Below are 24,782 nucleotides of genomic sequence, written 5' to 3'. Positions count from 1 at the left end.
CTCGTGACAGGAGGTCATTTCGTCAAATGTTTTTGATTAAGATTATAAGGGAACATGAATTAAACAAAATAAAATAATGAAGTGCACAGATACGTAATTTATAAAAAACACCACAAAGTTGTCAATTTTATGGTGACTTTAACGTCCATGGACGATGATGCTAATTTAATTTCAAATAGCACAAACACTGCAATTTCACATTTTAAAATGCATAGACATTAAGCCTTTTATGTTCTATTTTTCATCAACTGGATAAATGATGTTGGGTATTATTCACTAATAATTGCGTTTCTTTGTATTTATAAGCAGATTTGAACTTCTCAAGAAATTTACCAGGTGCATACGCACATGAATGTGTTCTCAACCTCGCCCTTAAGGTTGTGAATTTGGAGTATTCTAAATGACCGGCCGAGTGCATTGAGTTTAGTCATTTGCATAAAACACACCCAGGCCATTTCCATATTAGGGCTTTCCGCCTTACCTTTTCTTTACCACCTGTTGTCACTTAAGTCAAAGATACTACAGGAAACCTTGTGTGACCCCAAGTGATTCCAAGTGCCCGGTCCTCAAAATTAGTTCATACACAATAAAACACCTTTTATACAGACAGGCAGTTTACAGAGTTCTCGTTAGCCGGCTGTAAAAGCGCTGTTATTCAGAGAAAGCTTGCAGTATAACGCAGCTTTTCTTACACTTTCACTTTCATATATATATATTATTTAATGTATATAACTATGTATATAAACGACATAGAATATGTAGTGAATGAGTCAGCAGTTTTGACGCAGTATATGCATGAATGCGTCAAATTCGTCTGTCGCATCTTATGAGTTTAGCATTGCGACTAGATGTCACGATGGACGTGACCACAGGCAAATTGTCTAGTTTTTTGCCGTCTCTTCCCACACTGACAGCTCCTCTCAGATGTTGTAGACGACAGACTCCTGGCATTGTGCTAATGCTTACATCATTGCTATAGCAACCAATTTAGATACTCTGGATATTGAGTACACCGTCTGAACGGATCGGATTTCGTCCCTAGCAAAATGGTAATGTGGCTGGTCAGTCCGAAACATCGTATTTGAGAACCAAATCGGATCGTCGCACTGAAGCGCAGGGCAACTCCTTTATCTGTCGTGAGTCTGGTGATCTATTCATTTCAATGACCCGGCTCTCATCTCAATCCTTGTTTCTATCTTTTCTTCTTCATCCCCTCTCTTTCACATTCCCCACTCTTCCCCCTCCTGCAAACCTTCTCATTGTTCCATTTTATATCAACGTGTCAGTCACAGTAACCTCGAACAGAGTTATATTAAGATTACTGCAGATCGAGCCTGTTCCCGCCGTCTCTCATTGTTCTAATGAACTCTGGCTCTTCCGTCCACTTCAAATCTGTGTTGAAATGTAGAAAGCTTTACATGAGATCTTGTTGCCATGGAGCTCCATTGACCGCGTTGAGTTGTAGACTGCACGGCGTGAGGGTCCGTGACGTGTTTTGACAACAGCGGAATTACCAGGGTTTGTTCATTAAACGATTTCGGTCAGCTGAAGTACATTTGGACTCATTAATACATTGATGCCCAAACGTTGACGATGAGGTTTGTTTGGATTTGTATCATGTGTCAGATAATCTGACATTAAGCACTTTATCTGGTGGTCTTATCTGCTTGAAGACCGGGCGTCTGCCTCTCTTGCTCATTTCTCTTCAAGACTACCATTAGGCTTCGTACCTGGAGACTTTCCTTCTCAGCTACTGTATCTCTCTCGGTTACTTTTTAAATTGTGTATTTTCCCTCGCCAAATAAAAAAAGTATGCAAAGATAAGGTCGCACACTCTTTGATGAGTCATGAAAGTTACTGTATGAAGCATGTGATGAGTCATGAAATATTGGAAACGTGGTGTGGGATGCGTACACACGGTCACAACTTTCGCCTCGCTTGACCTCATTACTTTCATGACCTCATTATCATCGGCATTTTATTTAAAGACTTTGTGCCACTTTTATTGATAGGACAGATTCGAGGCGACAGGGAGAAGATGAGGGAATGGGATAACATCTCCGTGCCTTTCGGACTTCCATTGCAGTTTTAAGATCCAAATGAATCGAACGTTGTACAAATGTTACTTGAACGTTACAGGAGAGCGGGAGTTCATAGAGTGCTGTGGATCACAGAGTAGGCAGGTGTGTGGCTTTTTTACCCCATGGTACAAATCTCAGACCTTAAAGTCAGGTTTCCTCAGTATCTGTCAAATGTGGAAATCTTCTATGGATGTTATGTGTGTTTGGCTCTCTAAGGGGACGTCTAAAAAAAGGGCCGATCCGACTGCCTGCTCCTCAAACCCTGAATTCTGGCCCGTGATCTGGATTTAGCGTCGGTCGCACCCTCCCCGGAGTCGTGCTTTTAGCACAAAGCCCTGCGTGTTTGCTTCCCCTCTCCACCCAGCATTCCATTTTCCCCAAGATCTCCTCTCTCCCACTCGCTCTGGCCCTCCCTTTCTCTCTCCGTCTGTCTTTCTCTGTCTCTTACGCCCTCTCTCTTTCTGCCGCCTGCACTGTCTGCCACTTTACGCTCTCTCCCTTTCTCTCTCTCTCTCTTCGCGGGCCTGCTTTGCTAAGCTGCATTAACTCCCCAGATTACCTTGAGCCTTGCAATCCTGCACATATCCCCCCCGGCACCACCTCCACCCCTGCCTGCACTCACCCTCTTGTCCTCTCCCTCGCCCACTCAACTCCCCCTCCATCATTACCCAGACTTCTCCTCTCTCCTTTCTCCCTCCTTTCTAGCCTTCAGGGTTTGGTTGATTTACTCTTTCTCTATCTCTCTCTCTTTCCCTCCTCGAAGGTTGTGGCCCTACAAGTCCCAAAAAACAACAGAGCGAGAGAGAGCGGAATAACAACCTCTCTTTTACTTTCCATCATGCCTCCTCGCTTTCCTTTTTTTCTCTTCTCATCCCCCTCTCCCACACCGCTTTTAAATTGCCTCCGAATTCTTCAGCTTTTTTAGTGTCTCACTCCCTCCATTCCTTGGAAATTACTTTTTACCCTTTTAAACTCCGGCCACGCTTAAGAGCCAGACCTGACCTCCACCCTAACCAATCCCCCCCGCCCTGCCCTGCCTCCCTACCCATAAGCCCACATGAGTGGCGTGTGTGCGTTCGGTGCCCTGAGGGGGCGTTTATCTCGGCTAATGAGTGTGTGTTACTACTTCAGATGTAGCGATGTAGTAGATAAGACTTAAACATGACAGGTTAAACAGCTCTGGGTCTTATCACCGAACTGAAACAAACTCCGCTCTGTGTATGTTAACCTGATCGCTGTGCGAGATGGAGAGCATCCAGGGACACCTCGAACCCGGAAACAAAAGGCAGTGTTGAGTTTCAGCCAGGGAGGGCTGTAATCGCCACTGCCGCTGGAACAGAGGGTCACGGGGTCAACCCCATCGGATGACCCTGACTCTCTGTCGTTCAGTGCGTTTCAGTCATTTATTGTGTTTAAATAGACGTGTGGCCAATCCCGCCCCTCGGATAACCATTACCGCTCGCACCTCACACACTTTGGACTGTTACAAAAAGCTCTTTGAGAGACAAACATTCAACACCACAAGGTCTTACATTAGCCGCCACGCGTGATTTTAACAAGCACACACTTATTTACTTTCCTCAATACATACATTTGCAACACAGATACGCTCGAACTAGCGGACGCCCACGTACAGACACGCACACAATCGCACGCACACACGGACACAAAGCCAACACCATGGGTCCGCCTATGTGTGTCTACTCTTAAAAGGGTGTTTTATTTAGCATAAATGTTGAAGCCAAGAGTGCCGTGCTGCCATGGCAACCACATTAAACTGAGATCTTTGCAAGAAAGAATCAAACTGATTCAGTCGGTCTCTTATGAGGCAAACAGAGACAATACGATCCATTATTCCTACCGTAATCTCGCTCGCTGTGACACGACACTTCAATCAATGGCCATTAAAGCTTCAGGATTACACGCGTAAACAAAGATTTCAAAAACGTTCCTCGGTCACCTAAACTGCGGTCGGAAACAAAAGCATAACAATCCCTCCTCTATCTTAATAAACAGTCTTGAGTGGGACATAATAAGCGGCGAGACATTAGAAAATGGGTCTCAGCCGCTATAGATTGAATAGAATTTGCAGTGTTTAAAATATTTGAATGTATTGATAGTGCATGTTCAAAGGCTCTCTCGTGTAATCCAGCTGGGATTGTAGAGCAGTATGGTATACTGTACATGCTGTTATTGAGAGCTGTAAAGATGTCCATGTAGGTTTCCATGGGTGTCTGTGGTTCGTGAAACTTCCATACAGTCCTATCTGGCTCCTATAGAATCTCATTGTGGTTCATAAATGACCCTGCTGGAACAGTACATGCTGTACAGCACATTTAGAAAACAATTTTAATTAAAGGGGTCATGTGGCGCGAATACGTGTTTTTCTGTGTCTTTGGTGTGTTATAAGTAACATATGCATGTATTAGACCCGTAAAATTGCAAAAATGAAAGTGTCGGAACAAAAGACGCATTGTATTTAAAAGCGAATGCTCACCCAGACCTGCCTGAAACGCCTCGTGTAACCACACCCCACAAATCTACGTCAGTTCTTGATATGAATTGACTAAGAGTATGTAGGCGTACTTGTAAAACTTATTGTATCATCGCCGCCGCAGCCATGTCGTGGGGACAATGTGTGTTTCGTTGCGAAAAGAAAGCCTCATTGTTTGCTTTTCCAAAAGATGAGACAGCTAAAAACGAATGGTTACATTTTATTTACAATATTCTTCCAGAACAGTACAATCCGAATATTCAAGTGTGTGCAGCGCATTTCACAGTTGATTGCTTCATGAACCTGGGAGAGATCAAGGCCGGCTGTGCACGAAAGCTTTGGTTAAAAATTAGGGCAATTCCAACCATTACAACTTTGCAAGAACAGTCTTGTGCTTTAGATTTGCAGCCTGTTAGTATATTTTCATTGTAAAAGACTTTGTTACGGACTAATGCGGGTTGAGTTTGTTGTGCATTTGCCTGTGTGTGATCTGCAAATCCAGACACGCGTGCAGTTAGGTATTATTTTTTATATTTAACATTATATATAAAAATATATAAAAAATGTACCAATCCTTTACATCCTCCCAAGTTGCGCTGGCAAAGTTGCTTGATCGTCGTGATCATCTTCATTTTCCGGATCAGATACGGGCTTGATTTGATAAGAAAAGTCTCGATGACATTTTATCACCTGTCAGTACAATTGCTTGGGAATCTGATGTTCCGAATATGGTAAGAGTCGTCACAGTTCCGTCACACGCTTGCAGTATTCTACCAATCACTATGCACTGGTTAAATGGCCACTCATAGCACACCTTGCTGTTTTAAACAACTGTACCATCTCTCCTCATTGCATGGCTTGTCAATAGCATCACTTCTGCTCTAATCTCAGGTTTACTGATGTTAAAAAGTAGGTGTGGAGTCATGCAGCGCTGCACAAAAGTAAAAAAAACATGAGGAAAATGACATATTGTTCCTTTAATCTATGTGCCTCTTCTTCAGTTATTATAGAGTGTCTACTCGTAGACGTGTATCACAATGTGCTCATAATATTTCCAGGTAAACGATCCCTTCGGTATCTCCATGCTGTTGGAGTTGAGTGGGCCGTAATGAATCTCTGGCCTCTCAATGGCCAGAGATAGAATGAAACATGATATATGGCCATGCATTGGTACAGTGTTGGTTGTTATGTGTTTGTTTAGGGTGAGGGGTCGAGGCAGGTGTGTAGGGGGAGAGATCGGGGTCAGGGGGCCGAGTCGCTCCTTTCTTCATTTGTGGGCGTCGGGGCTCGGGCCATTTGGGAGCAGCAGATCCATTTTATTGATTGACTCCTGTGGCCCCAGCCCACAGATGAAGGGTGAACTTATCTAATGAATTCCTGCATCCCATCTCCCCACTCCCCCAACTTAATTAACTTTGCCTGTGTGTGTTTGTGTTTGCCAGTAAGTGTGTGTGACCTGTCCACTCTTTGCTCATTTCTTTCTCCAGCAAGGCCTTCTGCTTGCTTGTCAACAATTTTTCCATCCCATCTGCAGAAAGTAGTGGCCAAAAGTGATGTCCGGAGGGCATATTTCTACAATATTTGCTTTTATTGCCCCCTCGGGATTTATCAAAATATTAGATACACAGTATGTACAAAATGGACAAATCTTTTCAGGTATTTATTTGCTAAAATACTTTGAGCTATCTCTGACATCCTCTAGGTTCTGTGTCACCAAAAAATGAAATAGTCTGTTTTAGTAAACGGTGCTCATTTAAACTAAACCAATGGCACAAGTTTGGGGTCTGAGAAGCTGTTTGTTAGCAAATTCAATCATTTTTGCCAATTTGCATTCTAATATCTAAATCTTCCATATTTTGGACCATATGTGCTGACTGCTAGGCCACAAGTCCATTAATATGAAGCTGATTTATGTAGTGTAGTGTACAGTATACGCAAATTGTGTTTAATCCGCCGGATTTAGTGGAATGTTCCCTAGAGGGAACTGAGCTAAACACTTCTACACACACACACACTTTGTCAGATTGTAATAAACACACATTCAGCGACGAAACAGCAGAGGGTTCTGCTACGCAGGATCTATGAATGAAAAACATGTCATAACTGAAATGCTAAACAATTTTATTCACTTTTAAAGGTGAAAATTTCTCCTCTCTTTTTTATCGCCTCCACATTTCCACTTTCTTTTATTCTGTTTTAAAATGACTTTTTTAAGCACGCCAAACATTCAAAATCAAGGTTTGTACTGCAGAGTTTTCAAACAGCAAGAATTGGACTCGCAGTTTTGCTTTCAAGGTTAGAAAATGTTTCATAGTTAAAACATTTTTTTTTTTTATTCTCCAGGAGAATACTTTATTTCCTTATTTGCATTGCATTCAATGTAAAAAATAAGTTAAAATCAAAGCAATCCATTTTCATTGCAAATTGGTAACTTTAAGGGGCTGTGTCCACTGAGGCGTTTCTGCTGGTGTACATCGTGCTTTTTCATTGATTCCGACGTAAACGCCGCGTTTTTTGACAACGCCAACAGCTGCCGTTCTTTTCCGCAGGTTCAGTGCATCTTAGTAACCAATGCGCCTCTGCTTGAAAAATATGCGGTTCAAGCGCCTGCAACCGGCGTTTTCAGCCAGCGCCTGCCGCTTTCATCCGCTTAAAGCACCTCAGTGGATCTGGGCCTTAAAGCAGTATAAGCAGTAAAAGCAGCAATCCATAACTTTTGTCTTCATAAACAACTCTTTTTGAAAATAGAATTGAAGTTTATTTACCGTATTATCCACCGGTTAAAATCAAATGATGTCAAACTTACATTTCCTTTAAAACTATATATCATTATCATAAGCCTACCGATGTAAATCTGGTTATGGTAAGGTGACAGTTTTGAATACTGATATTTGATTTGCTTGTTCAATAAGTGATTCTTATTTCTTTTTAGTCAAAGAAACTTATACCTGTAACAAAACATGCTTCGCCATATCGGCAGTTCAAATGAGATTTTCTCCCTGCTATGCAAGCAGATCTTCAGCTTTTGTTTTCTAGTTTTGAGAAAAACTAGACCAAACGTTTGTTTGGTTTGTAGTGAAGCACTTCGTGGTATTACATTTTGATATTTGATTCATAGATTTTCGGTTGTTTACCTACTGCTTTGCAATTATTTAAATAGTCTTTTCCACTCTTTATGTATTATTGTGCTCTGAACTATTTTATTGTAGATAAATATGACTACCTCACTAAATACTGAGTAAAAACAAAAGGAAGTGGGGTTGGTTGCTTTGCATGTTGGTCAATCAGCCACTTCCTGTCTAATTCTACTACCACGAGTTGCAAAGTGGACCAGGTGTTATATTTCTGTTCAGGTAAATAACGGAAATGTGTAATATATCCAGGGTTTTTTTGGTCTGTGTGTGTTTGTGTGTGCGGTGCAAATGTTTGCCTGATGAGACTCGAGTGGTCTTGTAAACTCAAGGTTATGGACTCCAGAAAAGATTATTGTAAAGGGATCTTTAAGAGCTCATGGCATCATAAGCATCTCACACATACACGGGACAATTCGTTCATAATTAATGTTGTTCCAAACTTGTATGACTTTCTTTCTTCTTCAAAACACAAAGGAACATTTTTTGATTATCGTTGGTAACCCAAACAACATTGACCCCCATTGACTGTCATTGTATGGACCACTGAGACAATTCTCAAAATATCTTCTTTTGTGTTCCACAAAACAAAGAGTCACGATCAGATTTTAAATGACATAAGTGTCAATAAATGATGACACAATGTATATTTTGGGGCGAATTATCCTTTTGATATATTCTCACCTTACTGTAAAAATGATCTCAAACTTATTTAAACCTAAAAGTGGATGACTTTGCCATGCTTGTCATTATGAGACTCATTGTGGAGAGAGTTTGTGTGTGCTGTGGGAGATGGGTTTGAACACTTGTTATGTTTCATACCTTCACATACCTTTTCCATTCCTCTGTCTGTTGTCACAGACTCAAGAGAATACAGTGTGAAACTCAACACACGCTTTGGATCTCAGCTGTGTGCTGTTGAGACTGTAAATGCATATTTTCTGAAAGCGTGCATCTTAATTTAAGGTATAATTTAGCGGTGTGAAGAACGGCAGGTTGTAGGCGGGTCCTGCCGTGCCGCGACTGAAGCGGTTCGTCGGCTGGCCTGTCATTCTCACACTTTGAGCAGCTGTTTTGAAAAGTCATTCTCCTTGAAGCTGTCTCTTTAGTCTAAACAAGCAGCTCTGTCTCTCTCCTTTTTGTTATTGTTTTTGTTTTGCCACTTTTTTAACATTGTTCTGTTCTTACGATTTGGAATCCTAACTTTCAAGTTGTCCTTGTTTATTTGACAAGAAAGGGGTCTGTATGTGTGTTTTGGCACACTGCTTTGTATTGCCTGTCTTAGTGTGACAAAAGTAAATAGAGAAGTAAACACTGTCACTTTATTTTGCGTTATTGGTTTTGTTATACAAAATATAAAAAAAGAAGGGACACAGCTGTCAAATGGTTTGATTTGTCTTTTTGGTGGTTTACGTATCAATTGGCGCAATAATGAAAATGCTGATTCTTTCATTTAGTGTGTGTTCAAACTAGGGTTGTCAAGGTACCATAAAACATCATATGATACTAAACCAGTTGAAATATCACGATACCATGCGGTATCACCGTGCTACCCCATAATTGAAATCTACGAAATTAACCAAATTTCCTTAGATCAACCCTTCAACACTGTAGTTTTTCGACCTTAAAATAATGTCTCTAACATTATTTCAACTGTCAACCGAACAAATTCTACTAGGGATGCACCGAAACGAAAATTTGTGGCAGATGACGAATAAAAAAATAGAAATAGGTACAAATTTAGCAAATTTTGAAGCAAACTTTAATTTTTACTATGGTAAGATAAAAAAATACTAATGTCTAGGAATTTTTGTAAAGTTTACTGTTGTAAATACTAAAGTACATTAGAACATTCTTCACGTGTGAACGAATTTCATTTATACAGCAAAGTTTACAAAGGGAAACGTAAGACTTACTTTAAATGTGAAACGGCCAGTAGGTGGAGGCAATTTTTTAACTAAGTCAACCGCTGATTTATTCAAGAACAAAGCAAGTGTCTTGATGAATGACTCACTGAATCGTTATCTTGTCTGGGTTGTTCAAAACACGTACAGTTTTCATTTAGGAGAGAAACACTGCAAAAAGGCAGATGAACGTTAATGTTCAAAATATTCTTTTTAACGATAGTTCATACAACATTCTGACAGAATTGTAACCTTTTGGCTGAACTATTCCTTTAAAATTGTAGTTGTTACACCTAAAAGTTATAACTAAAATTCTGTTCCTTAAAGGTCTGATGAACTGGGCTTGTTTATTGTTTTATATTGTTATATGTCGTCTACTTATGATGTTCGCATTTTACATCCAAAAACTAGTAATAAGTATAATAAGTAAAAGGCTATTTTCTACCCAGGTTTTGAGGCCAGCTCTGCAAACGCTTGGTTATAATGTGCGTGCCGCATTGAAGACACTTGAAAGTAAGGGCCCCCCGCTTGGATTGGACATCAGTTTGCGTAGTTGGAGACTTCTGTGAATTTGGTTAGAGATATAACGTTAGGTTACACATTAGCACCATTAACAGTTTTCGCGGGGCATCAGTATTATCAGTATTATCTGGAGACCTCCTGCGATTTACAAATGACCTCACCCCGTATTTCATGTGACACATTCGCACGGGATGATTTTACTCAAATTTACTGACTTATTTCCCGGATGTGATGGCAAGGCTTTGTGTATAGTTTGTATAGACTATACTTGTATTGCGTTTAATGATATATGACCGTACCTGTCTGTATATGAGACCCGTGATCCCGAACTGGACCAAAGATCACCTCGATCGGGGGTCTCAAATGTTACGAGTTTCCATGATAAATAAACAAATGGAAGTCTCCCAGTAACTTATAGATATCACCCATCAACCAAGATAATACCAAAACACTTCAAAACTGCGAAAAATTATATATGAGTCCACCAAATCACAGAGATGACTATCGCACGGGTTTAAGATTACAAACAACCTCAGCAATTAATACAAACGAGGTCCCCAGGTAATACTAATCTCGTGCGAATAGTGCACAGGGAACATCAAACGATCTATAATTAAGCAATAGTGATGCATAGTACAAAAATGTTTTACTCCCATAAGATTGCTGCGCCATTCCTATCGGATCCAATATTGAAGGCACAGCACTGCTTTTTAACTCTCCACAAAATCAGTGTCGATCTCTGCCTTGTTTACGAAGGAATCCGTGCAGAAATGAAACAAACAAATGCTCCATGTTTTTCCCACATGAGCTGGAACGTCTTTAAAAATAAACTTTAACAACGCATTCCTAATATCGGAATCCGAAGGAAGGTTATGCAGCGACTATATTCTTCCACAACCAGGCATGGCACAATATTTAGCTATCTTTAACAGCATGTTTGTTTATTGCTTTCCAGTGGGCGGGGCTAGAGAAGTAGTCATTGATATTTTTCTGGGAGGCGGTGTTCAACCTATAAATGTCGTCGTAGAAAGGTGCATTCCATAACCTGGCGTTCGGCTGGGCCTTGTGTCAATAACAGATGTAATCTCAGTAACAAGGGCGTTTTCAGTTCTGACACTTACATGATGTTAACATGATAACAAAAGCTTGGGTTAAAATTGTGATTTTAATTCATGCCTCCCTTAAATTCCAGTCTTGTAACGTGTGTACAATTAATACTTTAACACTCCTCATTTTTTCTCTCCGGTGCAGAAGTGACGGAGCCCAACATTCCTGACAGCCGCAGCGAGCGCATGGACTTCCTGGTAAAGCAGGAGGAGGCCGCAGCGGGGGACGGCGGGTTTCTGTCCGGGGAGAGGGACGAGGCCGTAACCCAGGAGAGAGCGGGCTCGGTCGCTAATCTGCGTGCCGCTCTCATGAGCAAAAACAGCTTGTTATCTCTGGGGGCGGAGATGCTTGGAGAGGACAACCCGCTTCTGTTCGACTACTTGCCCAAGGGAGGACACTCTCTCTCCCGTAAGTTACATTGCGCTTTGCTATACTTGCTCATAGAGTCTCCGTAGAGTCCTATAGTTTCTAAGAATCCTATTGAGACATATATGTATATACAGTACTCCTGCTGTAGGTGCTCTTCTAATAGGTAGGTCTTCTATTTAGGTTTAGAAAGACTCTTTTATAGGGGCTTAAGTCCTTATAGCTTTATATGTTCTTTTGATATTGAGGTATACAATATAATGTATGTGCTTGGAAAGTCCTATAGGTCTCAATAAACCATGACTTTCTATAGGGTCCTATCTGGTCTGTTTAGAAAATCTAGTTGGGACTCACATGGGTTTTTTGCTATTAGTGTTTTTAGGTCCTCGTAAAGTTCTGTATCCCTATGGGTTGCTTGTAGATGTCTTAATGAGGGCCATACAATATTGTCATGTAGTCTTACAAAGACCTTGGAGTTGTCTGTAGGCTTTTTAATGAAGCGATGCTGCATGTCTGTTTGAGGGTCATCAAGCATTAATGTAGATGTGTGTGCTGTTACAGTTGGTGTGTATCGTATTGTGCTCAAAACAGATCTATATAAATATTAGGCTTTGAATGGCCACTTTGTGATGGCAATGTTACAACTTCATGAACTTAACTTTTGGTTAAGTATGCGTTTGAAATTGTACATGCTTTGGAGATATCCAAATCCAAGACTGCGTTCCAAATATTAAGTCTTGGAATGGACCAGATACAGAAGTATCAGCCATAAATTGAAAAGGATTGACTGTCAGTGTCCTCTTTAGTGTCTCACTCAATCCCTTTGTCAAAGTATTGGATGTATTTGGTATTTGTGTGTGTAGTGCTATTGTAGACTCTTTGTAAATTGTGTCCTCCTCACTCCCTTCACTCTCACTCTCTCTCTCTCTCTCTCTCTCTCAGTCCTGGGTTGGTTATTGTCTCTTTTGTCTGCTTAAGTTCAGTGTTCTTCTGAATAGTAGAGGGAGGACAACTCTAAATGGCTCCTGCTCTTAACACCCTTAGGGCAGACTCAAGAGTGTGTGTTTGCTCAAGTACATTAAGCCTTAATGGCCACTCTGGAGAATGAAACACAGTGGCTGTCACTCACGCCACGGGAGCTTTTGTCTTCCAAACTCCAGCTAAAAGACAACATAGAGGAGTATCAATCTGATCATCTCGCTAATGTAGAAATCCTGACTTCTACTTGCACAGCCAGGATGCTCCTGCGGAAGTCATCACAAGATGATACACAAGAGTATTTCGATTGGGTTATGTGACGTATTTCGGGGTGACACTGGATTTTTGATGCCAAATATTTAAGGCAGGACTTGATTTTATCCATTTGTGATGTAATTGATCATGTTGTGAGGAATAAGTGGGATTCATGAGGTCACATGAAATTAGTTTCAAGCAAGTTAGGACATTTTAGTGAACGATTATGTTGACAGACAATTCTGTAAATTTGTTCATTAAAAGGGGCAGCACACCATAAAATGGAAATTTTGTAGGTCAAAGTGGGGTAGCAGAGTGCTTGATCGACTCTCCGCCATATAATGAAAGTAAATCTCATAAAATGAATGATTATTTTCAGATTATATTCAAAGCATGTAAAAGAAGGTTGTTTTGTAATATGTTTATATTTACTTTTTGTGAAACTGGTGTGTTAAATTGTGCGTTGATTGTCCGTTGACCAAGTTTACTTTTGTGTTTTACTGAAGAAAGTCAAAAATAATTCAAATTATGAGATTATAAGAAGTTAATTATGCAAGATTAAATCAGGATAGAATTGTTATTTTTGGGTGATCTGTTCTTTTAAAACCAGAATTTTGAGCTCATTATACTTTCATGTTCATTTCGGATTCCCTCTTTTCTGTATCTGCTCATCAAATCTGAATATTCGACAACCACCACACAATGCAAACATGCTGAAATATTCTACTTGAATACTACTTGCGTAACCCATCAACGGCTGACCATTTGGGTAATAGCACCCTTGTAAAACAAACAGAACCTGTTCAACCATGCCGTGCTCGGTCTGATGGATCACCAGTCGCCCTCTTCTTTCAAACTTCAAAGAAGATTTGTGAAATTCAGGAAAAAGGAATTGATTTGATCGAGCCGAGCGGGTCGTGGCGGGTCCCCGCGCGTCCTGCAGGTTGATTAACCCAGATTCCGTGTTACTGGCTGATCCCGGGTCAGGTTTGGCAGCGTGATTTGCTTTAGGTGTGTGTCTGTCTTCTCGACTGATCTATACACTTTGACAGCAGGCTGACAACCTGTCCTCTCTCCTGCCACTGTCAGAGTCTCACGGGACTGTGTGTTTCTGTGAGGTTTTATGGGTACTGATACACACATTTGCACTTACAGGGAATCAGTGAATTGTTCCAAAGAACTGTGTGGACAAACACAACGTACAATCCAAAAAAATATTATAGACAATGCAATATTTAGCAAATTAAAGACATGGGCTGGTTTCATATTTTAAAATGATACTTCACACAAAAATTATAATTCTGTTTCATTTACTCACCTTAGAGTTGTTCCAAATCTGCAAAATGTATTTGTTCTGATGAATACAGAGATAGATATTTGGAAGAATGCTTAAAACCAGACAGATTTTGCACCCATTGACAACCATAGCAGGTAAAAATACAATGGTAGTCAAAAGTGCCCCAGAACTGTTTGCTGTCCTTCATTCTTCAAAATGTTTTCCTATTTGTTTGAACAAAACAAGAGTAATCGTCCTACTATGGGATTGATTGAACATCAGAACAAAGAAATTTATACAGATTGAAGCATCTCGAAGCTGAGGAAATGATGACAGAATTTTCATTTTTGGTGAAGTATCCCTTTAATAAAGTTTTAAATATATATGATTTATACAGAATACTGTAGGTATGTCTAAACTTTACTTATTTACATTTTTGACGTTGCATCGTGTATTGTTTCGTTCTTTTATCTGTAATATCTTTTATCTGTTAATTGATTCAGATTCAGTCATTTTTCTGGAAATATTGCTTAGTAACTTAGCGTAATACAAAACTGTAAACAACGATCGCAGCATATCAGTCATAAAAATAATATCTTACGATGTAAATCATGGAAATTCCAACGACCCTTTATATGTGGCAGAACAAACAAATTCACTAGAATTGAACTAAGTGAACAAATTAAGGCCAAATCTGTGTAGCTGAGACACACAGGGTTAAATATGGATGTTGGTTTTTTGCACAAGTAATTGCTTTTCTAAGGATGAAATTCAATGATAGCAATAATAATTGTGCGTCTGTTGGCAATCTGACAGCAAAAGTGGGGTGCTTTTAGGCTATTTTATAAAATTGGACCTGAGCATGCACCTTCCAGGTCAGTATAAATGCTCCCCAAATGAAGGACAAACTGGTGTGGTGTTTGAAGTATTTGTATCTTTTTTTGTTGTTGCAAAATTTGCTTATTTTTTCCATCTTTTTGACCACAAGTGACGGGACCCAAGTGAAACCATATCAAGTAGTATCACAGGAAGGTGTATGGGTAAATTAGAAGATTTAGATAACAAACAGTTAACATACCATTGTTTTATATGATAAATGTTAATATTTATCAATTAAAATAGCATAAGATAGATTTAACTTCATTGTTAGTTTTTTTTTCAAAATGTTTGCCATCACACCATAGAACAAATCTGCATATAAGTCTGTCAACTACCCTACACTTTTTACACAGCACGTTGTTTTTACTTATTTCTTTAAGATTTCACATCACAAAAGGATCACTGGTTTTGGTCATTCATGTTTTTTTATCAACATATAAAAAATAATGGTTAATATACATCGATTAGTTCAGTTACTTTCAATGCCTGTTTGAAGTGAACCATTGTTTCATTTTTAATTAATGTTCATTGATGTAGAGTTTGCCACAGAAGCGGAACCATTATTGAGTTTCGGTCCAGAATGCAGCAAATGGTCATGTTCACCAGAAGAAGATAAAAAAGTGGAAAAGATCTGTGTGTGTTGAATGTGGAGTGGATGATGTTGAAGAGGAGAATTCCAGGAACTATTTGTGGTTGAAATTCACTGTGAGCATCCATCCACTTAACTCTTAACCAACAACTCAGGAGTTTTCCCAACAACAGGATTCCACAAAAATTCATCTTCCCTGTGAAAAATTTTAAATGAACAGTCTCAAAAACCTAAGAAGTAGCCTAAAAGTAGCTGTCTCACACATACTACACTGTATCACCTTGTGTGTAGTCTGTAAGTTTACAGAATTTTACTGTTTTTTTACAGATTTTCACGTATTTTTTAAATACAGTTAAAATCATAAAATTACAGTAACAGACTGTAAATTTACAAGAAACGCATAAAGAAATGTAATTTTATGGTGTTTTTCTGGTGTCCCAGCTGCCAGAAAATGTCCCTTTTTACAGTGCAGCACAGGTCTGAAAAATAAAAAAACATATAAAATGTTAATGATGGGAAGAAACCGTGTATCTCCATTTATTCGTAAATCATTAACTCTTTCCCGCCATTGATACAACTGAGCATCATTTACACACAATGCCACTGGCAGGCAACTTTAGTAAAAACGCTAGCGGGGAACATTCAGTGGGTGTGTCCGTGGGTCCAGCAAATATTAAACCATTACAAAAATACTAAAAAGAGAGTGTTTAATTTCGAGTGATTTGAAGGTAAATGTATTGTGTCCTTCAAACTGATTCTGGCAAGTGGCCTGACATGGTTTGAAATGAAGAGAAATTCCTCCATCGTGTGAAAGCTTTTTTCTATTTCTTTATCTCTGAGAGTCACACACAAACTGCCATCCCTTGCGTGTGCATGTGGGTGGATGGCGAGGAGCTCGAACAGAGAGTGAGAGAAAGCAGGCCCTTACCCCACTCCCTGTCTCCTCACTCTCTTCATCGCTTCCCTCCTCTTCCTCTCTTTATAAATGAAGTGGCTTTGTGTGCCCCCTCCTCTCTCTCTCTGCTGTTGGCCGCTGGTCTGAGAGTAGGTGGGTGAGACTAGTTTCCTGTGCTCCTCAGGGCCACGTGGCTCCCATGGCACCAGCGGTTCCCACCATCCAGGGGCCGTGTTTGGTACCAAACACGGGGCGTCTTCATCTCCTCCGTCTACTCTTCCTCTTGTTCCTCTTCTACTGCCGCTCCCGGGGGCCCTCGGTCTGCCGCGTCCTGGGGGTCCTGAAGACAAGCTCTATGAGGAACGGGCCTTGAAGGCCTCACCCACTGAGGTAAGTGTAACAAACATCCAACAGGACACTTGTATTGTCAGATCTGTCTGTGGGTCTTTTTATGTGTCGTCTTAAAATGTTTCGATAATAATTCCTTTTTTTCAACATCTGCTTTGTTTCTATATGCATGATTTTTCTTTATTTCATTTTTCTGTTCTTGCTTCCTTTCTTTGTTAAGGACCGCAGGCATGTATGAAATCTGTATACAGAAGATTTGTAATGTCCGTTTTACACAAGCCCGGTCCCTTGAGTCTTTATTTCATATTTCTCTCATTTCGTTATGTTTTTAGCCAGCAATAAAACTGCGTGTGTACACACAGTATACCCTATTTAAATACATTTAATACATGTGCCCAAAAAATGCGAAACACTCGCAGCTGACAATCTCCCGATGAGAGGAGGATCCAGGTGGCGGTAGAAATCAATAGAGATGCTGGACAATGGATAGGGGTCGGGCGGGTTTTTGTTTTCCTAAGTGAGAGCAGGAAATTGCATTCTCCCCGTGTGTGCTGAGGTGGCATTTGGTTTCGCAGGACTCCCCCCCCTAAGAAGTTGTACCATCTCTGCGGACAAGCCATCTGTTTGCTTACACCATAATGTGTCACTCTTACGTGAGGTGAGGGGAGGGTGGAAACGAACGAAAATTGGGAAAACATGTAGGGGGATGGGCCACACCTATACACGTACATGCTAAATGCATACTCAGCAAACAGATCTGTAACCCCCATCTCAAAGAAACAGCCCCCCTTCATACACAAACAAAGAGCATTCTCCTTGTGTCCACATGTTGAATATCACTGCAGTCTTTCTGAAACCTTATTTTGTGAATTACATTTTTTGCCATCTAACATTATCCAAGATAAACAGCAACAATTTGCTATTGGAAACCTACAGTAAATGAACTGTGTTAGTAAACAAGCAGTTAAAACTTTATATGGTTTTGTTGGTCATTGACCAAGTGAGGCAAAAAAAGCATTAAACACAAAATAATTAGGAAACTAAATGTTATTTAAATTGCATAATTCAAAATAAGTCAAGATATACATTTTTTACAATGCAAATAATACAATAAATGTTTTAATACAAATAAAGAATTTTTGTAATCAGTGTTTTTGTTAGCTTTAAAATAAATGTTCAATTTACCTAAAAAATAAATGATGGATTTGTTTCAAAGAATACACGTTTAAAATAAACATAAAACTATTTGCCTAGAGGAGATGTTCAAACTTAAAAAAATAGTAGATAAGTAACAAACATGTCAATAAATAAATAATAAATAAAAAACAATAATCATTATTTTTGTCTTCTTTTCTGATAAAAACAACTTTAAAATAAAAGCTGAATTTACATGAAAAATAAACTCTAAATAATGGACTCTTTTCCAAAGAATATATGTTTAAAACAAACATAAATAAATGTAAATATCATCTTTTGGGAAATAAACTTCATTCAAACAGAAGTGTATTAAAACTGATTTAAATATCATTTTATTTTGTAATAAAGCTTCTCAAATAAATGCATTCAGCCATTGTTAATGGAAAAAAATTGCAACATTTTTTCTTTTCTGTTGATGTCCATTTATACGCATGTGAATGTGGTAGACCGTAAATTTTTTATTGCTGCGTTCCAAAGTTTGGTGTGAATTTGTATCACTTGACTAAAGGTGACTGATAAAGTATTAATACGCTACAGCATGACCTTTCGAGTATCAAAATCTAATTTTGTCAAATACAGCTTTAAAATAGCACGATAACAGCAACAATATAACTGCAAATCCACATCTATGATATTTATTTATATCAACGTTTTTTTTCGGGTTGCTGTCCTTACGCAGGGCTCTGCGTAGAAATGTCGCATTCTGAATGTCCAGCAAGACAAATAACACTTGTGTCTAAGGTTTTGTCTCTCGGTTTCGCTGTTAATCATTTCTTTGCTCTTCTTTCTTTTCAAGGGTCCCGTCTTTCTCTTCTTTAACCATTTCGTGTGTTTGTGTATTTTACCACACGAACCTGCATGCTTCAGGCCTTCACGCCTCTATACAGATCTGTGACCAGAAGTACACAAGTGTTGATTTGTATGTGTGTGTATTCCTACAGGAGGACATGCAGGATGAAGTCAGCAGTCCCGCTAACCATGCAGGTATGCGTGACGTGGCGACCCCGTCCCCTCATCCCCGCCGAATGACTGGCTGTTATTTTTCACATACATGAGCCGATCTCCCGCGGTTAGTTCTCACCTCTCTCATTCTCCCTCCATCTCTCAGGGCTGGAGTGTGTCCAGGATCCCGTAGAGGAAGATCAGATGGTGGAGGACAAGCATGGAGCGTGTGTGACGGAGGTACGGGGCGGAGGGCCGGGCTGGCGGCGGGAGCTGGCCTGCTCTCTGTGTAAGCAACTGTTTAGCAGCCTGCTTCAGCTGAGACAGCACGAGTACAGCCACACGCTCTCGCTCATGGCCCTGTCGCTGGACTGCCTCGACCGCCCCATGGCGGCCGTGTCTCCGCTCGACCCTCCGCCGGCACGCTACCGCTGCTCCCAGTGCCCCGCCAGCTTCACCCTCAAGTCAAACGCCGACCGCCACGAGAAGACCATCCACTTGAAGCGGAAGCTCATGCAGTGCGTCTACTGCCTCAAGCACTTCCGCGACCGCACGGACCTGAACCGCCACCTGTCGTCCGTGCACTCCAGCGAGCGTGTGTATACGTGCCACGCTTGCGCCCGGACCTTCAGCACGCAGAAAAATCTGGCCACCCATGCCAAGGTCTGCTGTCAGTCCGCCGTCTCCCCTACTGAGCGGCTGTGGCATCTGCACGCCATAAAGGGGGACGACGGAGAGCACGGTCACGTTCTTGATGTTGATTGATTATCAGTTACGCAATCCGTCTGCCAAAACCAGCGATTTTATCCACTGGTGGATGTGTAAACGCAAGGCCATCCTGGTTAGGGTGTCATTTTGGGCACAGCACTGTTGGCGTTTCTATATTTTGAATAGTATTTTTGAATATGAGAAGGGTTTTATATATTACTGTAAAGCAGCTCATGGTTGGCGGCACAATTACTATGCAAAAACAGATGTTTTGTCAAGTTTCTTATGAAAAAGCTTTTTTGTACCGTGCAGGGTTATTCCAGTTCTCACTTGAACCTGTAGAACACAGAGATCTCATTGTATTTAACACCATTTTATTTTATTTCTTTATTGTTTTAGCAGCTTACGAATAGTAGTAATGGTTAGACTCAAGCACAGGGGTTCCTCACAAACTTGACCATTTTACTTTGTGCACAACGCTGCCCCCTGCAGGAGAAAACTTGTGTTCTGAGGTTAACGGGATGCTTTACCCAAAAAGTAAAATTCTGTCCTCATTTACCCACCTTTAGATTGTTCCAAACCCATTTACATGTCTTTGTTTTGCTGAACACACAGAAAGAAATTTGGAAGAATGTCAGATCTCACCCACTGCCATAGTGGGGAATATAAATACTAAGGGAGTCAATGGGGGTGAGATTTGACAATCTTCCAGATATCGTCCTGTGTGTTCGGCAGAACAATGAAATTCATACAGGTTTGGAACAATCTGAGGGCGAGTACATGATGACAGAAGTTTAAGTGTAAGGAGTTGATTGTGGACGACAAAGATTGTGGGATGTCCTAAATTGTTCAACCATGTTCTCTTTGACCGTGTATGTGTGCAAGTATGTCGGTAGTTTCAGCCTTTTTGAGCCGAAATCACAGAGATGGTTGAGAAAAGTTGTGTTTGCCCCCTGTGCGATACTGCAAACTCAACATTGGAGTTTATAACAGCCAGCAATAAAGCACAGGGAGGTTGGGGAGGGGTTACTTGGAGAGGGCGGAGCAATGTTAACAGTCGTGTCACATGGTGTTGACTTGATATTGAAGAATCAGGCCTAACTCTCAGTGATCGCTGACTGAAGTGTCTATTGCGAACTGGCGTAGAATTGAATCTTTTCTCATCTTGAAAGTAAACCACAAACATTTAGTAGGAGTTATGGGAAATCTGCAAGAGTGAGCCCTGCATACATTCAGCAGTCATTTCAACATGCTGTGAATATTAAAGGGACAGTTCATCCAAAATCCATTTATTCGCTCTTGAGTCGCCCAAAAACTGTATATTTTACATTTAGTCATTTTAGCAGACGCTTTTATCCAATACGACTTACAAATGAGGTAAACAATGGAAGCAATTGGCATAACATAACAACAAAAAGCATAAGCGCAGTAAAACTGGTCTTATATATCCTACCAAAGTATACAAAGCAAAGGTTTTTTTAAGGAAAGAAAGAGTAGAAAAGACATAGAAGTCAGAACTTATTGGTCAGGTGCTGACGGAAGAGATGTGATTTTCGCCAATTCTTAACGATGGCTACTGAATCTGCTGATCTTGAGTCAAAAGTCACAAAATAAGATATTTTGAGAAATGTCTCAGTGGTTTTGCGTCATACAATGGAAGTCAATGGGCGCCAATGTAGTTTGGTTTCCAACGTTCCTGAAATATACAGTATTTAAATATTTCCTTCATTTTCTTCATGTATGTCATATAGTTATGACAATGTAAAAGATGATTAGTGTATCATTGATCATCTACAAACTTGTGAAAACTCTGAAGGATCGTCTTGACACGTGGAAATGCATTAGATGTCTTGAAGGCGTGCAAAGAACTGAGTTCCTGAAACTAAACCAGCCTCTTTAAAATTTGAGCCAAAGTTACATTTTCCTCAACTTCGTGTTACTCGACTGAGTGTCACTTTCACAAACCCATGCATTTTGCTTCTATCATATGTTTTTGGATCATCCGTCTCTGACACAGCATAAAATCCAGTGTGTCACCTCCCTAATACAATAAATTAAATCTGGCAATACCTCTGAATGTGTCTTCCAAATTCTTACCAAAAGTAGACATTTGGATTTTTGTCAATCTTGTGTTTAGAGATTCCAGATATCCCTGTTGATTTTTTTTTGCTGGTTTAAGCTGGTTATGTGCTGATTTAATCTGGCCATATGCGGGTTTAAACTGGTCAGGTGCTGGTTTAAACTGGTCCTAAACTGGTTTAATATGCTCCTTAACCAGCTCAGGACCATCTTAGACCAGCTTAGGACCAGCACATGACCAGCTTAAACCAGCACAAACCAGCTACCATTCTTAAAAACCTCCCTTACCAGCATATGGTGTTTGTTTCAACAGGGATGTGTATGTTTTATTTTTGAAACACCTAAAATTACCCAAGAATATTATACCCAAGTCTCACAATGAGCCTTTTCATTCCACCTTTTCTTTTTCCACCAAAAAGCGGTGTTTGTCTGTGATCTCTGTCCGCTCTCATATACACGTTGCATAGATCGTGATCTGTGCGTCATACGCAAAGCTTTGATGTATTGTGTTATCAAGCAAAAATCAGCAAGGTTTGTGCCAAGACATCAGGGAAAAAAAGTTTCCAAGAAACACGAAAAGCGTGGTATAATCATTTGTGTTGTTAAACTGTTCAGCTTGGTGCTATGTTAAATTTTAGGTGCATTGTGAACAAAATCACCGTTTGGCTCTGAATAAAGAAAGAGAAATTTGTAACTTGCACTGAAGTGGAGATTTTCAAGGTCTTAGCACTTTCTCCTCAGGAATAATAAAAGACTGGTGCGCTTTTTATATTGTTTGAAGAGGTTTGAACTGTGGGCGTAAAAACGCGTCAGAATTCTCAGTCAAAGCTGGGTTGAATTGCACTATTTTTGTTAATAAAAGAAAAATCCCTTGACAGTTGTTTCAAGACTCAATGCATAGATTCATGTACATTGTGTATTTTGGAATAATATTATTGTGTGTAAATTTATAGCCAATAAATTTTGCTCTAAAACATTAAGAATACTGAGTGGTTACTTTTGCTTCGCAGAGAACGTGTATAGTTCATCCAAAATTTTGACTTTGAAAATCGATTCAATCTCAAAACTTTTGGTGACATTGTGTATAACAAAACCAGTGCTTGTGTTTTTTCAGAACAGATTTGAGCATCTCTCTACAACATGCTTAAAAAGTGTAGATTGTATGTGTTGAAAACAGGTGACCAGATTCTACATTCAAATGAGACAAGTGGGTGTTAAAGTCAGAGCTATTTCAGCACATGCTTATCAGGTCCATCATGTGTAAGGATGAGAATAACCTGGCTCTCGGTTTTGTACTTAAATACCTAAATGGTGCCCATCCGCTAAAACAGACTAATGAGATCCCAGTCCTGTAGTATGAATAACACAAATCTGGATTATTGCTGCTTTGTGTGAATCATGCGCTCTGGAAAATGGAAAAATGCCAATGAGAAGAAGCGATGTGGAATTGACGTTCGGTTTTGTGAGTTTGTGATATTTTGTGCTGTAATTGTTCGTCAAACAATAGTAAGCCGTGCGAGTCTGTGTTATTTTTTTCATCCTTCTTTGTTGAATCTGAGCAGTAAAATCTCTTTCGGCGCTGCGGTTGCTAGGGAAACTGTCTTTTGGGGTTGGTTTTGGTATCTAAGGGCAGGTGAGCGAGGGAGAGTATCCCTCTTCAGTGTTTGTGAATGCGCTCTGACTGTATCTTCAGCGGTGACGCGGTGAAAGGACAGGATTGAATGAAAAAGATATAATTGATGTGAATGTGACAGTATGATGAACTTGACCATTGACGGTGAATCCCCACATGGTTACGTTTATCACAAAACAAAAAAGGAATAAGGAGGGAATTATATTTTGCATAACGACAACGAAGCTTATCTTTCGTGACATTATTGTCATGACAATAACGGTAATTCCCCACAAACTATCTGGACACTTTAATTTGGAGTTTTTGTGGGATTTCTTATTCTCAATAGTGATTCAATAGTTAAATTCTTAATAAAAATACTGTCAAATTTAACACAGTGCAAACTCTTAAACTTTGTACATAACAAAAATATAAACTGGATAATATAAATGATATTAACACATTACAGTATACATTTGGTAACACTTTACAATAAGGTTGTATTTGTTAGCATGAGTTAATACAAAAACACAACACTTTGACAACAATGAGCAACACGTCTACAGCATTTCTTAACCCAGTGGTTCTCAAACTGGGGGCTGTGGCCCCTTGGGGGGACACAAGATGGATGCAGGGGGGCACAGATTTTCTGGCATTTTATGAAATTTAGAATTGAATTTTAGGCATCAAACAGAAAAGTAAGACCACAAACCAAAAGAATTGATGATCTAGCATTGCAAAACTGAATACGTTTATGGTTTAAATAAAATTCTACGTTTAAGATTATATGTCTTTATTTGGGGGGCCGCAAAGCGATGCACACAAGGGGACCATCCAACAAAAAAGTTTGAGAACCTCCTCCTGAACCTAAGTTCATGTAATTTCAGCCTTTACTTATATATTTTATCATTTTAAGTTAACTATTAATATGCACAGTGAACGAATAATAATGTTGGCAATAATTAACATTAACAAAGATTAATAATTGCTAACAACAATATTATTCATTGTTAGTTTGTGTCAGCTTATGCATTTACAAATGTTAACAACACAACCTTTTTTGAGCATTAATAAGCATTCCATTTTCATTTCAAATAAAACTGCATCCCCTAACATCTAAAAACAAGCTTTGTTTCTTTATGCGAATCGTAATATCTTTATTGTGCATTCAGACGAGAGTGTAAGATTCACTCTGAAAGTAAAAATGGCTCAGACTCACCCATTAAAATAATTCTGGTTAACATGAATCAACACATCGCCATGTTGTCTATTCATTTAACTAATTTTATCCAATAGAAAAAGCGTTGTGGTCATTCGGATTGGCATTAATGTCACAAGCAGGGCTTTAACACTCCCATAATTCCAACAGTTTCAACTGCACATGTTTTGTTTCCTCCATCTGATCAGTCATTTCTCTGT

The 24,782-nt window shown here is 39.7% G+C and overlaps 1 protein-coding gene across 3 annotated transcripts in view; it reads left to right on the top strand.

Annotated features, from left to right (window-relative positions):
• The window catches only part of zbtb46 (zinc finger and BTB domain containing 46), a 75,508-nt gene that overhangs the window by 45,164 nt on the left and 5,562 nt on the right, over nt 1–24,782 (top strand). For 2 of the 3 annotated variants that reach the window (XM_056732770.1, XM_056732771.1), the window contains exons 3-6: nt 11,384–11,647; nt 16,662–16,867; nt 18,964–19,006; nt 19,131–24,771. In XM_056732770.1, the coding sequence (XP_056588748.1) occupies nt 11,384–11,647; nt 16,662–16,867; nt 18,964–19,006; nt 19,131–19,729 (1,112 nt within the window). In that variant the 3' untranslated portion in view covers nt 19,730–24,771. Of the gene's footprint in view, nt 1–11,383; nt 11,648–16,661; nt 16,868–18,963; nt 19,007–19,130; nt 24,772–24,782 lie in introns of those variants that run through there. The other variant, XM_056732772.1, reaches the window with a different exon arrangement.

Source organism: Triplophysa dalaica, chromosome 20 (genome assembly GCF_015846415.1).
Source record: "Triplophysa dalaica isolate WHDGS20190420 chromosome 20, ASM1584641v1, whole genome shotgun sequence".
NCBI lineage: Eukaryota > Metazoa > Chordata > Actinopteri > Cypriniformes > Nemacheilidae > Triplophysa > Triplophysa dalaica.
This window is presented reverse-complemented; position numbering and strand designations above follow the sequence as displayed.